The 14,210-nt window shown below is 41.1% G+C and overlaps 2 protein-coding genes across 2 annotated transcripts; both read left to right on the top strand.

The window, feature by feature from the left end:
* On the top strand, nucleotides 1-2,843 carry LOC108032984 (V-type proton ATPase subunit d 1). The gene is made up of 3 exons (XM_017107061.3): nucleotides 1-389; nucleotides 1,048-1,556; nucleotides 1,914-2,843. The coding sequence occupies exons 1-3, from the start codon at nucleotides 263-265 to the stop codon at nucleotides 2,328-2,330; spliced, it is 1,053 nt and encodes a 350-aa protein (XP_016962550.1). The 5' UTR covers nucleotides 1-262; the 3' UTR covers nucleotides 2,331-2,843.
* A 2,159-nt stretch (nucleotides 2,844-5,002) lies between these two features.
* LOC108032983 (germ cell nuclear acidic protein) lies at nucleotides 5,003-14,210 on the top strand. Its single transcript, XM_017107060.3, has 3 exons — nucleotides 5,003-5,250; nucleotides 11,922-12,783; nucleotides 13,448-14,210. The coding sequence occupies exons 2-3, from the start codon at nucleotides 11,934-11,936 to the stop codon at nucleotides 13,996-13,998; spliced, it is 1,401 nt and encodes a 466-aa protein (XP_016962549.1). The 5' UTR covers nucleotides 5,003-5,250; nucleotides 11,922-11,933; the 3' UTR covers nucleotides 13,999-14,210.

The raw sequence follows: 14,210 nt of genomic DNA on the forward strand, positions 1-14,210 counted from the left end.
GCTGACATTTGGACGAGAAAAAAACAAGAAGAGGAAGAGCCCGAAATCATATGACTTGTCGATCGATAGAGAAAAAAGGTTGATTTTTCACCGTCGCTCCGTTTCGAACTGCACGCCCTTCGCCACACAATTCGCGCAACTTTCGGTCGAGCGAGAGCAGCCCCATAGAAAGGAATCCACCCATCCAGCAAGCCACTGGAACTCGTCGCCTTCTCAACTTCCAGCCAGCTCCTCTGCGTGTGTGTGTGCGTGTGTCATCAAGATGAACAGCTCGGGATTTATGTTCAACATCGATAATGGATATCTGGAGGGTCTGTGCCGGGGCTTCAAGTGCGGCATCCTGAAGCAGGCCGACTACCTGAACCTGGTGCAGTGCGAGACCTTGGAGGGTGAGTAGCAGGCATGGGGGAGACCCCATTGGAAGCGAATCCCCCGTGCACCTCGTAGACCCAATTTTCCCACACGCCCCTGGGTCACATGACCAGCGCGATAACAGAGGCGTGCGTGTGTGTATACATGCACTGCTGTTAATGTATCTCTGCGCCGGTGTGTGTAAGCTTGTCTTGTGATTTGTTGACGTTTTTCAACTGGTTTTCCAGCCTGGATTTTGCGGGCCACCGCAGCTTCCTCAGATCCAGGCACACTGGAATGTTATCACATAGAAGCCCTAGAAGCCATAGTTTTCCTGAACTAACTTCATTTTCACTAAAAACATTCTTAAATCTTCTCACTTTCATTCAATTCTAGTCACTTATTTCCATATACATCAGTTGTAGACAATGTTTTAGTCAAGTTTTGCACATAATCAGGGTGCCTTATCTCATTCTTGAATGGAACTTTTAATATTTCCACCAATAACGACATTAAAATTGTACGTTTAACGCTTTCTTGGAGAAATCTTTCACAATTTGGGTACTCTTTAATAAGAATGTTCTTGGCAAACTCTCCTCCACTCCACTTGCCCCCCTAAGAACTGCCAGAAAACCATCTTGTATTGAAAATAGCTTGTTAAAATAAAACTAACCTGTTTTTTCCTGGATTTTACAGATCTCAAGCTGCATCTGCAGGGTACCGACTATGGCAGCTTCCTGGCCAACGAGCCCTCGCCCTTGTCGGTGTCCGTCATCGACGACAAGTTGCGCGAAAAGCTGGTCATCGAGTTCCAGCACATGCGTAACCACGCTGTGGAGCCGTTGTCCAACTTCCTGGACTTCATCACCTACGGCTACATGATCGACAACATCATCCTGCTGATCACCGGCACGCTGCACCAGCGACCCATCTCCGAGCTGATCCCCAAGTGCCACCCACTGGGCAGCTTCGAGCAGATGGAGGCCATCCATGTGGCGTCCACGCCCGCCGAGCTGTACAATGCCGTTCTGGTGGACACGCCTCTGGCTCCCTTCTTTGTGGACTGCATCTCCGAGCAGGATCTGGACGAGATGAACATTGAGATCATCCGTAACACCCTGTACAAGGCCTACCTGGAGGCGTTCTACAACTTCTGCAAGAACATGGGAGGCGCCACCGCCGATGTCATGTGCGAGATCCTGGCTGTGAGTGGTTACTCTTTCTCCATTAGCTAGAAGTTTAAAATTAGAAACCCTACAGCAGCGCAGCTATTGGATTTAACTTTTCACTTACCTTGCTTCCAGCTTTTGCTTACTCAGCTTGTTTCATTTGTTTTTCCTTTCTGTAAATGGCTTACGCTGGTACCTTTAGTATGAGTATAAATCTATATCAATCTATAAAAAATGGTGATATGTTCCAAAACGATTTTCAATGTGCAGTTAAGGGCAGACCCTTTTGTCTATAAATGTTAATTAAATAGATTTAATAAGTCGATCATTACAACTTCTTTTTAAGGGATATTTTTTGTAAACTATTAATATGATGACTATCTTCCATTGCAGTTCGAGGCCGATCGTCGTGCGATTATCATCACCATCAACTCCTTCGGCACCGAGCTGTCCAAGGACGACCGTGCCAAGCTGTACCCCAACTGCGGCAAGATGTACCCCGACGGCCTGGCCGCTCTGGCTCGCGCTGACGACTACGAGCAGGTGAAGACCGTGGCCGAGTACTACGCGGAGTACGCCGCCCTGTTCGACGGATCCGGCAACAATCCCGGCGACAAGACGCTGGAGGACAAGTTCTTCGAGCACGAGGTCAAGCTGAACGTGTACGCCTTCTTGCAGCAGTTCCACTTCGGTGTCTTCTACGCGTACCTCAAGCTCAAGGAGCAGGAGTGCCGCAACATCGTCTGGATCGCCGAGTGCGTCGCCCAGAAGCATCGCGCAAAGATCGACAACTACATACCCATCTTCTAAGCGCGCTAGATGATCGCTAACCATTTGGCATACAAATAATATTATACGTTTTTTTTTTCCTGCCTTTCGATATGCGTTTTTTTTTGTTTGTCCCCCACCCTTGTTATTCAATTGTTTAATGTATATTATATTATGATACTGTGTCTGTATATTTGTATGTAGTTTTGTTGCGAGTATTATTGCCGGTCCAGGCAAATTTTTGTCAAGTGTTCAGACCCAGACCTAAAGATTTCTCCGATTCCGCCGCTCCTCCCCCGATTGCTGTCAGCATTGGCCCCACAGATAACTATATAATATGTATTCGGGAGACAACTAGTGTCCCTTCAGGGCTTCGTGTTTGTGTACATATGTATAATTATCGAACGGAACGAAAACAGTTCAAATTGAATGTAGAGAAAGGAAAGCATCAGCACCATATGTTAACTACTATATAGAAAATGCATACTTATACAAAAACTACATATGTGAATGATAAATCAATTATTAAAACATGTTTTCAAACATTCCCTTAAACGGTTCTGTCTAATAACTTATTTGTGCGCCCCCCTAATATGCCCCTAACTGAATGGAACTAGGCTTTTAGTTCGCTTCTAGAGAGTCTTTCAAAATGTAACCCTAATTTTGATAAAATCAAGTGAGAGGAAAGAGATACTAAAGGCATGTATTAGCTTAAAAGATGCTTTAGACTAGCCAAGCCCAAGCGATTGCCTCTGATACCAACTTTCTTGGTTGTTTTTTTGCATAATCTTAAAACATCTTTCTTCTAATTTTGTTTTTAATACATATTTTCTCTCGTCTCTGCAAGTCTTTTGGATGCTTCATTAGGCAAAGCTTAAATGTCAGTCGTTTGGACAGAAATCACGGGTCGTAATGGGGTTACATAAAAATTGGATAAGACGTCAAACGAGTTATTGGACTTTGAATGACTTTAAGTTGGTTGATGTAGAAAGCACACCTGAACAGATGCTTTTAAGCAGGATTTGTTGACAAGAAATATAAGTTTTAGATTACTACTTGATTTGGAGCACTTTGAAGTTTATTATTGCTTGATTAAAAAAGTAGAAGAACCAATCATCTTATTAATTGTAAACCATACCTGGTCGGTTATCTCTTATTTCCACCTACCTTAGCAATGGTTAAACTCTCTTAGTCACCTGAAATCATTAAGATTAATGCGAATATGACTCTGTCAGGATCGCTTCATAAATTGCATACGATTCACAAAGAAGTCAGTGGATCACGTAGGTTTAAGGTGTGGGGAGTGTTGAAGGATGTCGAGACAGTCTTTGTCTGCTGGGGGAGTTCAAGGTTTCCTTATTTTCAGGGTGTGCCCCTGTAGTATTTGTCATCGGGGATCCCATATCTAGACAAAGAAATCCACTTTTGTAATTCATCACCAGGTTATAAAAAGAACCTACTTGAAGAAAAGGAGTGGAGAGTGTTGAATGGTCAAACTTCACCCATTGGAGTGGGAATTTGATGTGGTTTATTTGTTAATTACTTTAATTTGAAATTACAAGATGTTCTTTTAGTTATGGTAATATGATGGTTAATTTTTTTCGTTTAAAATTTCCAAGAAATAATTTTTTAAATTATTATACAGATTGATTTATAAGGATTGTTATTCGGAATATAAATTTAATAAGGATGTGCTAAAGATTTGTGCTAAAGATTGGTTAACCTTTACCCATTGAAGTCTGATTAAAAAAGGTTTATTTTTAAATTTTCGTTAAAAAGTCATTAAACAATAAAGTGTGTGGTATTAGGTTTAATTTTTTTCGTTTTAAATTATATAATAATTGTCTTATTTACATGCATTTTGGATTGTTTGGATTGTTATATGATTGTTATATGAAATATATAATATTGTTGGCTGAAGATTACATTTTTTTTTTATTATTTAAATGGAAATTAGCTAAATTCAAAAGTTCCCAAAAGTAGCAATTATAATACTTTATGTTTTAGGACAAGGAATGGTAGAACTTAACCCACTGAAGTCTGATTTTAAAAGGGTTTATTTTTAAATCACTTTAAACTTGCACTCAAATTTTTCTGGATAATTTGTTAAGTTTAAAATGTTTGAAAATTGTGAAAAAAAAAGGATTATTCTGATACATTTTTTGTGGAGTATAGATTTAGTTATTTATTTTATTTAAATATTTTTATCGATTTTAGCTAGACTCTAAAGTTCAGATTTCTGGCTTAAGATTTAATATTAATTTAAGTATTTTGATTTACCCAAATTTAAAAGAGGGGTAATTACAACACTGGATTATCTAAAACAAGGGAAAATACCATATTATCTAACTGCATTTGGCCAAGTTATAGACCGCCGAAGATGAGTCTTAGGATCCGCTGAGCTTATGCATAGTCAATAGGAAATGCTGGGTTTTCTTTTTGTGTCGTGGGTTAATTGCATGCAGCGCGCTACGTGCTACGTGCCCATAGATCGCCGCATTCCCGTTAGGCCTTTGCCACGGCTTCGGATCTTGGCCTAGTGCGTACTGCCCGAATAGCCATACCAGGGCACCGTGGAGCAGGTGTCGCCGGCGAAGCCGCTGGAGCCGACGAACCCCGAACACGTTCGATGCGAAAAGAAAGCGGCTGTTGTTGGTTCGATCAGCTGGGGCCCCAACCCGCCGGATCGCCCATAACTCGGCCTGGTGGCTCCAAGTCCGCGCAGTCGAGTTCCGCGTCCCCGAGCGTTGAGTTCAGTCTCCAGCGACCAGTCTTCAGTCCTACAAAGAGCCTAGCGGGAAAACCTTCTGAGATCATCAACAAAAAATCATCACAGCACGCGCGCCAAGTCATCTTTTTTTTTTTACCCACGGAGTGCCAAAGTTTTTTTTGTGTTCCAAGTGCAATACGGAAGTGCCACTATATAGCCCACACACAGGATACCAGGATAGCCCACTCATAGGTAAAGAAATGCACGAAAAAGTGAAATGCGGTCGCCGCACTCAAGTGGGCCAATAATGGATGAGCATTGGCAGTTGGAAAACCCAAAGCCGAAGACAGCCAAAGAGGCACAATTGCACGTAAAAGTCGCCAGTCGGCGTGGAATTGTGGAATTGTGGAACTGTGTCAACCAGTTTGGCCCCCACCGGCCAAGTCCCCTCGAAGACCCGCCGCTCCCAGCTCTCCAGATCTCCGTCTGCGTAGCTGGGGCCATCCGCCTCTGTGCGTTCTTCTTTTCCCTGTTGTCATTAACTCATTTGAATTTGGCAAAACAAAGAAACGCGTCGAGCGTTCGAGTTCTGCGTTTTACTTTCTACAAGCCATCACCATCGGTCGACCATTGCCATCGCGCACTCTCCACTGGCCCAGGTGCCGTGGTGTCTCAGGTGCTGGAAAGTGGCCAAGTGACCAGCTCGTGGCTCAGGTGGCTAATGATGATCGGAGCCAGGCTCCCAAAAAAACCACTGTATTTCTAGGAAAGTCGTTGAGTTGTGGGATGGTAAAGTGGGACTACGATAAGACCAGCTCTTTAATCTCTATTATTAAAGACATTTTTTGAATAATACTCTTTATACATTTTTATAAAAATATATATTTATAAATATATATTGCATAAGCACTTTTAGTAGCATTATATCCTCTAAAGAAAGACTATTTTTAAAATATGTCAATCAAAACAATACTTAGATGGTAATACGAGTACATATAATCGTACAATATCTTTTTGAAAGAGGATCTTTGGGGTTGTATTTTATAAAAAATATTGTTTTTAGAGGAAATGTTCGAACTTTAATAGAGTTGAAAACTTAACTTGTGGGGCTACGATATTTTCTTAATACCAGGTCTTTTATCTTTATCGTAGAACAACTTTTTTTTAAATTAATCATTATTAATTTTTATAAAAATATATATATTTATGAATAAATATTAAATATACATTTTCAATACCAGCCTTATATATCTTTTATCTTTACTATTCAAAAACTGTATTGAGTATTATTCAAAATTAATTTTTTTTATAAAGATATATATCTGTGAATATATATTAAATATAAACATTTTCAGTACCATTATATCCTTTACAAGAAAGGCTATTTTTAAAATCTGTCAGTGGTAATAGAGGGTTATGAGTTCTTAAGTGTTTAATGTCTGGATCTATGGATCTTTCAGGTTGTATAAAATCAAAATCTTTTTATTTTATTAAAAAAAAGGAAATATTTTAAGATGTATTAGATTTTGATGGAGTTAAAACGTAAACACTCTCGAAATCTGGCATTAACTCTATCTGCCTTTCGGAGCCAAGCGCTGGAAGCCAAGGCCCCCCGGCTCAAAGCGGGCTAATTTTCTGGTCCATCGGGTCAGCCTTGACCGGAAATGCCGACCGCTGCCGCTGCCGCATACCGCTTTCCCCCCTTCCGCCCCCTTGGAAGCCCCACCCACGCCCATGGCAAACAGAAAATTTCACCGTTGGCTGCATTAAAGAACTTAACCTTAATTTTGGCATAGGTCTCTCGACATGGTCATCATTATTATGGTAACTTTGATTTTTACCTCCGCTTCGCTTTGTGTTGCCCACTGATTTCACCCACACACAGGCCGAAGAAAGTGGTAACACAGACGGCGGAGAGAAAAAAATCGAAACACAAATCAGGCAGAAAAATCTCAGAAAAAAAGAAGTCCCACAGCAGCCGAAAAAAAAACAAAAACAAAAACAAAGGTCGAACAAAAATTATGCAAATTTTCCTCTGGGTCTATGCAGTGCGGGCCAGTGTATATATGGGGTTATATAAACCGCGCTGAAGGATGTAAAAGTCTGACAAACTGTTTAGCATAATCGAAGCTCGCTGGTTTCGTAATCAGCTCCGCGCTGGGATTAGAGGCACAGGTGCCGTGGCATCCAAAAAAAGTAAGGAAACCTATAAACAAGAAATATTATGATGGTAGGGAGAAAAAGGAAAAAAAAAGAGGAGAAAGAAAAAATATTGAAAGAAATTTTACGGAATTTTGGCATCACTTTCGCTGCCGCACTGAATAATTAACAGTTCGATTTCGATTCCGATTTCGGCGAGCAAGCCCCGCCACCCAATATAAAAAAAAACAAAAATCTGATTGTGCTATGATAATTGCCGATAGAAGAAAAAAAGCGGGCACTACACACTGTCTCACTTTCTATTTTCCTATGCGTTTAATAATTAATTAATGCTAATAACTTTTCACAACCGTTATAATTTATTGACAAAACTCGAAAACGCTCGAAAACAAACCCAAACTGGGAGTGAGGGGGGCACACACGTGGGCTCCCCTCTTTTTTCTCTTTTAATTTCGACTCGTTTCCAAATGCCATATGCAAATTGTGGGCCCAAAACTGGACTTTCGAGGGCCCAGATTACGTATTGGAATTTTAGAGCGGCCTTTGGTGAAATTATTAAGAAGTCAGTGCAGCACAAAAATGCAATTTCCACAGTCAGACAGGGATACAGTGGCTCTTACTTAAATTAAACTCTACCTCCAAGCCTCTTTCCTATTTTCACTCCTTGCTAATCTCGTTTCTATCACAATAATACAAATATTCAATCTTGAATTACTCTGGATAATAGACGTAGTTAGAGCTTGTCACCCATAGGTGACAAGTCACAAGTGCTTTGGGCATAGGGAATCTGGCCTGTTTGCCTGCCATTTGAATCCTAACCGAGTTGGCAGACGACTACGGTCAAGGTAGTCATTGATATTGACCAGCACACTGTGGCCACATATTGCTATTGCCATAAGGGGCAGTCATACTCGAGCAGAGCCACATCTGACCGCACACACACACACTTTCTTCGCCCAAAACGGCCACCAACTGGGTCACAAATGGTGTTTGTGGTTCCGCCCAAGCGGAAGGTCATCAATGGAATGGAATGTCCAGATACCACCAATCACACTGGGGGCCACGTACTCGGTAAGAGGGCCAAGAAATCCGAGAGAGACCAGGAGGCGGTGCCCAGAAAAATGAAAGTGGACCACGAGCAGGTTCAGCTGCGCGAGATCTCTGCATTTCAGTATATTATTTAGCGTTTCCAGACAAATGAAGAAGATGAAAATGGAAATGGAAATGAAAATGATGTAAGGAAATGGGAGCCATTAGAACGGGTGGGCAGGCAGCGCAGATAATACCCGGTAATAAGCCAGTTATGGAAGAATGGATTACCGTCAACGCATGTGCCCAAAGTCCCCATTCAAGATTACACAAATCGTGCGGGGAAAACAATGTGGAGATATGAGTGGGAATATGTTGTGAATGGGGTGAGTGGTGGGGGAAACCACAGAGCCCACTGTAGGGGGCCTCTTCCTCAAAAACCTTTAACGTTTGGCCAATAACTTGGGTGAAATTAGTGAAATCTAGGCAAACATTACATAAGTTACAAGACAAACAGGGCCCAAAGAAAGTAATGGTATTGAAATTCCGAAAATAGTTGGGTTATTCATCAGTTCGCCACCTTACCCTAACCATCAAACTTTTGCAGTAACATGCTCAATAGATGTCAGCCACTTTCTGTTTTCAAACCTTTTAGAAATATTAATTTTAGGAAAAGTGACATTCAAAAATCTAAGTGTTCTTTACCTTACCCTACACTCCCCTATGTATAACATAATATTTGTGTTCTGGAAACCAGTAAAATATGATTCTTGAGCAAGAAATAGGAGTTATAAACGGATTAGAAATTAAATGCTTATAAAGAGTTCTGGATGAACCCAGTTCATTGTCTTAAATGAATTGATATCACCAGTATGTAATTAAAAAACCGGTAATGTGTGATCCTTGAGCTAGAAAGGGTTATAACATAAATTCGTAACATAAATTCGTATACAAAAGTGACTAAAAGCTAAAGAGTTTCGGGTGAACCCAGTTCATTGTAATAAATGAACTGATATCTTTCTCTTAGAAGGTCTCTTGAAGCTAAAAACAGTATGTGTTTAAAAACCGGTAATATATAATCCTTAAGTTAGAAACAGGAGTTATATACGGATTAAAAAATAATATATATACAAAAAAGTACCTTGAAGCTAAAGAGTCTTGGATGAACCCAGTTCATTGTCTTAAATGAATTGATATCTTTTTCTTAGAAGGTCTCTTGGAGCTATAAACAGTAAGTGTTTAAAAACCGGTAATATATAATCCTTAAGTTAGAAACAGGAGTTATATACGGATTAAAAAATAATATATATAAAAAAAAGTACCTTGAAGCTAAAGAGTCTTGGATGAACCCAGTTCATTGTCTTAAATGAATTGATATCTTTTTCGTAGAAGGTCTCTTGGAGCTATAAACAGTAAGTGTTTAAAAACCGGTAATATATAATCCTTAAGCTAGAAATAGGAGTTATATACGGATTAAAAAATAATATATATAAGAAAGTGCCTTAAAGCTAAAGAGTTTTGGATGAACCCAGTTCATTGTCTTAAATGAACTGATTTCTTTCTCTTAGAAGGTCTCTTGGAGCTAAAAACAGCATGTGTTTAAAAAACCGGTAATATATGATCCTTAAGCTAGAAATAGGAGAGTGAGTTAAAGCTTAAGAGTTTTGGGTGAACCCAGTTCATTGTCTTAAATGAATTGATACATTCCGAATTGATATCATTCTTTAAGGAGGTTAGTAGACCCCACCCCACTGCTCGCCTAACCGTTATACATATTTATCTTTAAATAGTTCTGCTCTGGTCCGAACCCTCGGGTTTCTCCGCCAGTTGAGCTCCAGTTAAGAGCCGCTAATTGATTTGGACATCTTGGGGCGCTCCGAGATCCCCTTCCTCCCGTCTCCCCGCCTGCCAGCACTCGAGGTAAATGAGTCAATAGCTGAAATTTCACTTTGCCATCGGTGACTCCCCCTGCCACCCAAAAAAAAGACTGAAGAAGCCGAAAATAAACCAAGTTTGAGTTGGCAACGAGCTGCAACTTGTTGGCTCTTAGGAAATGAATGAATTTCCAAGTGGTATGGCAGGCTATGGATTGGGGGGGGGCTATTCTAATAAGCCTAACCCAATTCGTCAATTAAATAACTCTGCGGAGAGATTTCACTCTCGTTTCTTTGTCTCTTGTTATATTCGCTTTTTAGTTTTCAGTTTTCAGTTTTCAAAGCCATTGATTTTCGGTGTTAATTTGTTTACTTTGCATTTGGCTGGGCAGTGGAGAAACGAGAAGAGCCGCCGGAGATTGGGATGAAAACGAATCGGTGGGCAAAAGAAGTGAAAGAAATTATGTCAATATTTATTTAAATTCATTTCTTTTGCAAAATGCGAGGCGTCCGAAAAAAGTAAAAAATAAAAAAAGAGAAGGAAGAATGCGGTGAAATTTAATCGCTGGCCACTTGAAAGCGATTTCCGAGCTGTTGACTTTTGGAATACCTCTCGGCTTCTGTGCCCACCTTCTTCCTCTGGCCCGGCCGCTCCACTCTGATTTCGATTTCGAATTCCGATCCGGACTCGGATTCTGCCTACGCGGAGCAAAACAAAACAAATCGCTGTTCTCGTTTTATTTTTTATTTTATTGATTCGCTGAAGAGCTGTTTGTTGAGATAGTTCGGAAAAATATGAAATACAATAGCTTTGAGTAAATATTTTCAAGCTTTAAGTACACATACCACAAGATGTATAAGGGCAGTTCCTTTTAGAAGGTAACTATCCTCCTTTCTTTTATACGTTTTTAGAGATTTGTTGTAGAATATATAAAAATGTTCCTAACACACAAACATTTTAGTGAGTATTTTATTTATTGTTATTTTTCTTTCTTACAAGTTTAAATGAAAGTTGTTCCTTTTCGGCGTAACTAACATCCCTTTATTATACTTTTTTAAAGATTCTTTCTAAAACAAATTATTTTTATTTTTTGGGAATTTATTTTATAAGTATTCTTTCTTTACCTTTTCTTGAAAGTGCTTAGAGGCCAAAGTAAATCTTTAATATTTAGTTAAATAACACAAGCAACATTAGAATATTTCCTTATAGTAGTCACTACACACCTTTTTTTTTACTATTTTTAATATTTCTTATAATGGTACATAAGTTTTGGGAACATTTTTGTATGTTGTTTATTATTATTATAATTATATTATATTCTTTATAATGATACAAGTTTTATTTTTAACTTATCTTTAATTATTCTTTCTTTAAAGTTGTGCTTAAAAGCCATTGTCAAGGCATTTAGATAAGTACTAAAGGCTAAAGAAGAATAGTCTTTTATAATAGTTAGTTTTTACCTTTTATTTCAGATTTATTCTAATAATTTTAATTAGTATTTATAATTATAATAATTAACTTTATTATACTTTTGTGGGCTTACACTTACATTTATTCTTTCCTTACATTTTCTAAAAAGTAAACTTTCAAAGCAAATATTTAAATAACAAACGTAAATAACGTGTGAATTTATTGTTAGCACAGCTAAATTATTGTTTTTTGAATAAAGTTACTCAGGTTAGGTTATTTTCTCTTTTGTCTATGCATATAGACGGTTTTTTTTATAGTAAACGACACTAAACACTTTATTTACTTGTTTATAAAGCCCCTTAAATTTCGGCATTTCTGCTTTCTGTTTTATAAAAACCCATTTATTCTTTAATTTACCCCTTTAACTTACCCACTTGTCTTCATTGCAGTTTTCCGACAAGATGTCCAGCTCGCGGAACATGCTGCTGCTGCTGCTCCTGGTGGCCAGTGCCGCCGTCCAGCCGCTGGAGGCCAAGACCGTCTTCCGGCGCACGGACAAGATATCGGAGAACTTCAAGCAGCTGGACCTGCCGCCCGAGGAGATCGATCCGAATGTGGCGCCCCCAGAATCGGAGCCGCCCAAGGTCGACGATGTGGCGGATGAGGTGGTGGCCGATGCTGTGACTGCGGCTTCGCTGCTGGACGAGAGTGCCAATGAGATTGCCAGCGGGGATGTGGAGACACCGAATGCAGTGGCCTCCATTCCGGAAGCTCCAGCCGCCGCTCCCGAGGCCGCAGCTGCGGCTGCTCCGGCGGTGGCCACCACTCTGGCGGCCAAGCCCACGGTGGCACCCACCACCGCCAAGCCGGAGAATCCCATCAGCAAGTTCTGCAAGTGCACGGAGAGCCACTGCGACTGCTGCCGCAAGATCGGCCTGCCGCTGCTGCCCAGCGGACCCGGCTGCGCCAAGATTGCCTTCCTGGGCAACGACGAGATGAACGTGTCCCTGAAGTACGGTGACATCACCCTGGCCTCCCGCCGCATCTCCAGCAAGCGGGCCCGCCCCATCTGCGTGGGCCTCCCGGGCGGCGAAACGCAGTTCTGCGGCAAGGTCTACGGCCTGTCCCGCGCCAAGGACTCCAAGGACTTCAAGGCCTGCCTGGCCTTCGAGCTGCGTTCCGACGATGAGGTGGAGGCCTCCCTGCGCGTCTCCTGCTTCAAGTTCGGACCGGAAGGACTCCGGGTGGTCGCGCCGGAGCCGCTTCCCGCGGACGACGATGACGATGACGACGACCTCTTTGGATTTGCCGGTGAGCGGAAATGGTGTTAAGCCTATAAATAAATTGATTCGTGCAAATGAATATTGCGTATCCGACTAGTGGAGCTGCTTCCTCAGCACAACCCTCAAGAAGTTAGAGCACTGTAGGAGCTTAAGGAAGGGGTTTATTACTTACTATATTCTACGGAAATATTTTACAAAAAAAAAAGTAACTGCTTGGCAATTTATTATTAAAACTCCAGGATCTCTTAGAAACCTTAAAGTAATTTTAACAGTAACAGTAAAATAATAGAAAAGTTTCTACAAATTTCCTAAAATCTTCTTTGAACCCTTTAAATTTAAAAATAGTTATTTAAAAATAATATTCAACTCCAATAATAATTTTTATTTTTCAACTTCTTTAAAACAACAAAAATAGAACTCATTTATTTTTTTCAGAAAACTTTTTTTTTTCAAGAATTACTAAGAAATGTCTTATCAAAAAGTGCATCTATTCGAAACCGCTCATATACCATGAAAAAATCCATATTACTTTTTAAAAAACTAAATGTTTTAACTATTTTTTTAGAAAGACCCCATTTTGAGTTTTTTCACATTAAAAACACTTATTATTTAGGTCGTAAAATAGGGACTACAATTTTTTGTTCTCTGTGTATGTCACCTGTATACTCACCTTATGCTTTTTCTCCTTCCAGCTGGTGGCGATGATGACGAGGATGATGAGGACGACTACGACAGCGACACGGATGCCGACACCGACGACGACGACGACACCGAGGACTACGCCGACGACGACGAGGCCGAGGCGCCCGAGGATGCCGACTACGGCGGCTTCAGCTTGGCCGGACTCCTGGACGAGCTCGATGACGACGAGGACGAGAAGCCGGTCAAGAAGCCGGCGGTGGCGGCTGCCGCGGATCAAACCCGCGAGCATGTGAGTGTCGATGGCCAGGAGACCTCCTCCTCCACGAACACTGACCTGGTGCAGAGTAAGGACGACTCTGAAGCTCCTGCCGCTGGCGAGGCCCCCGCTGCCGCTGCTGTACTTGCTCCAGCTGAGGGAGATGTGTCCGCAGCCGTGGTGACCCCCGCACCCGCATCCGCCGCCGACGACTCCACCACGCCCAAGTCCAAAAAGTCCAAGAAGACGAAAAAGAACAAGAAGAAGAAGGCCGCCGCCGAGGCGACGGACGAAACAGGATTCGCCTACGAGCTCCTCAACGGCATCCTGGATTTTTTCAACTGAGCGGCCAGCGCGAGTTTGCCAACATGCTGGGCAACAGTGTAAATACCTTGTACCGCCGCAGCTGGTCGGAGGAAGAGAATGAGCAACGTAGTTTGTAGTCTATAGCGCTTAAGGGTCCACGAAATTTCACTTATTTATTTCATCTAGTTATTCGATCCAGTAATTTATCGAAAATTTCAAAAACGAATAAAAGCCGAAAATTTACCACCAAA

The sequence above is a fragment of the Drosophila biarmipes genome, chromosome X, assembly GCF_025231255.1.
Source record: "Drosophila biarmipes strain raj3 chromosome X, RU_DBia_V1.1, whole genome shotgun sequence".
NCBI classification, from domain to species: domain Eukaryota; kingdom Metazoa; phylum Arthropoda; class Insecta; order Diptera; family Drosophilidae; genus Drosophila; species Drosophila biarmipes.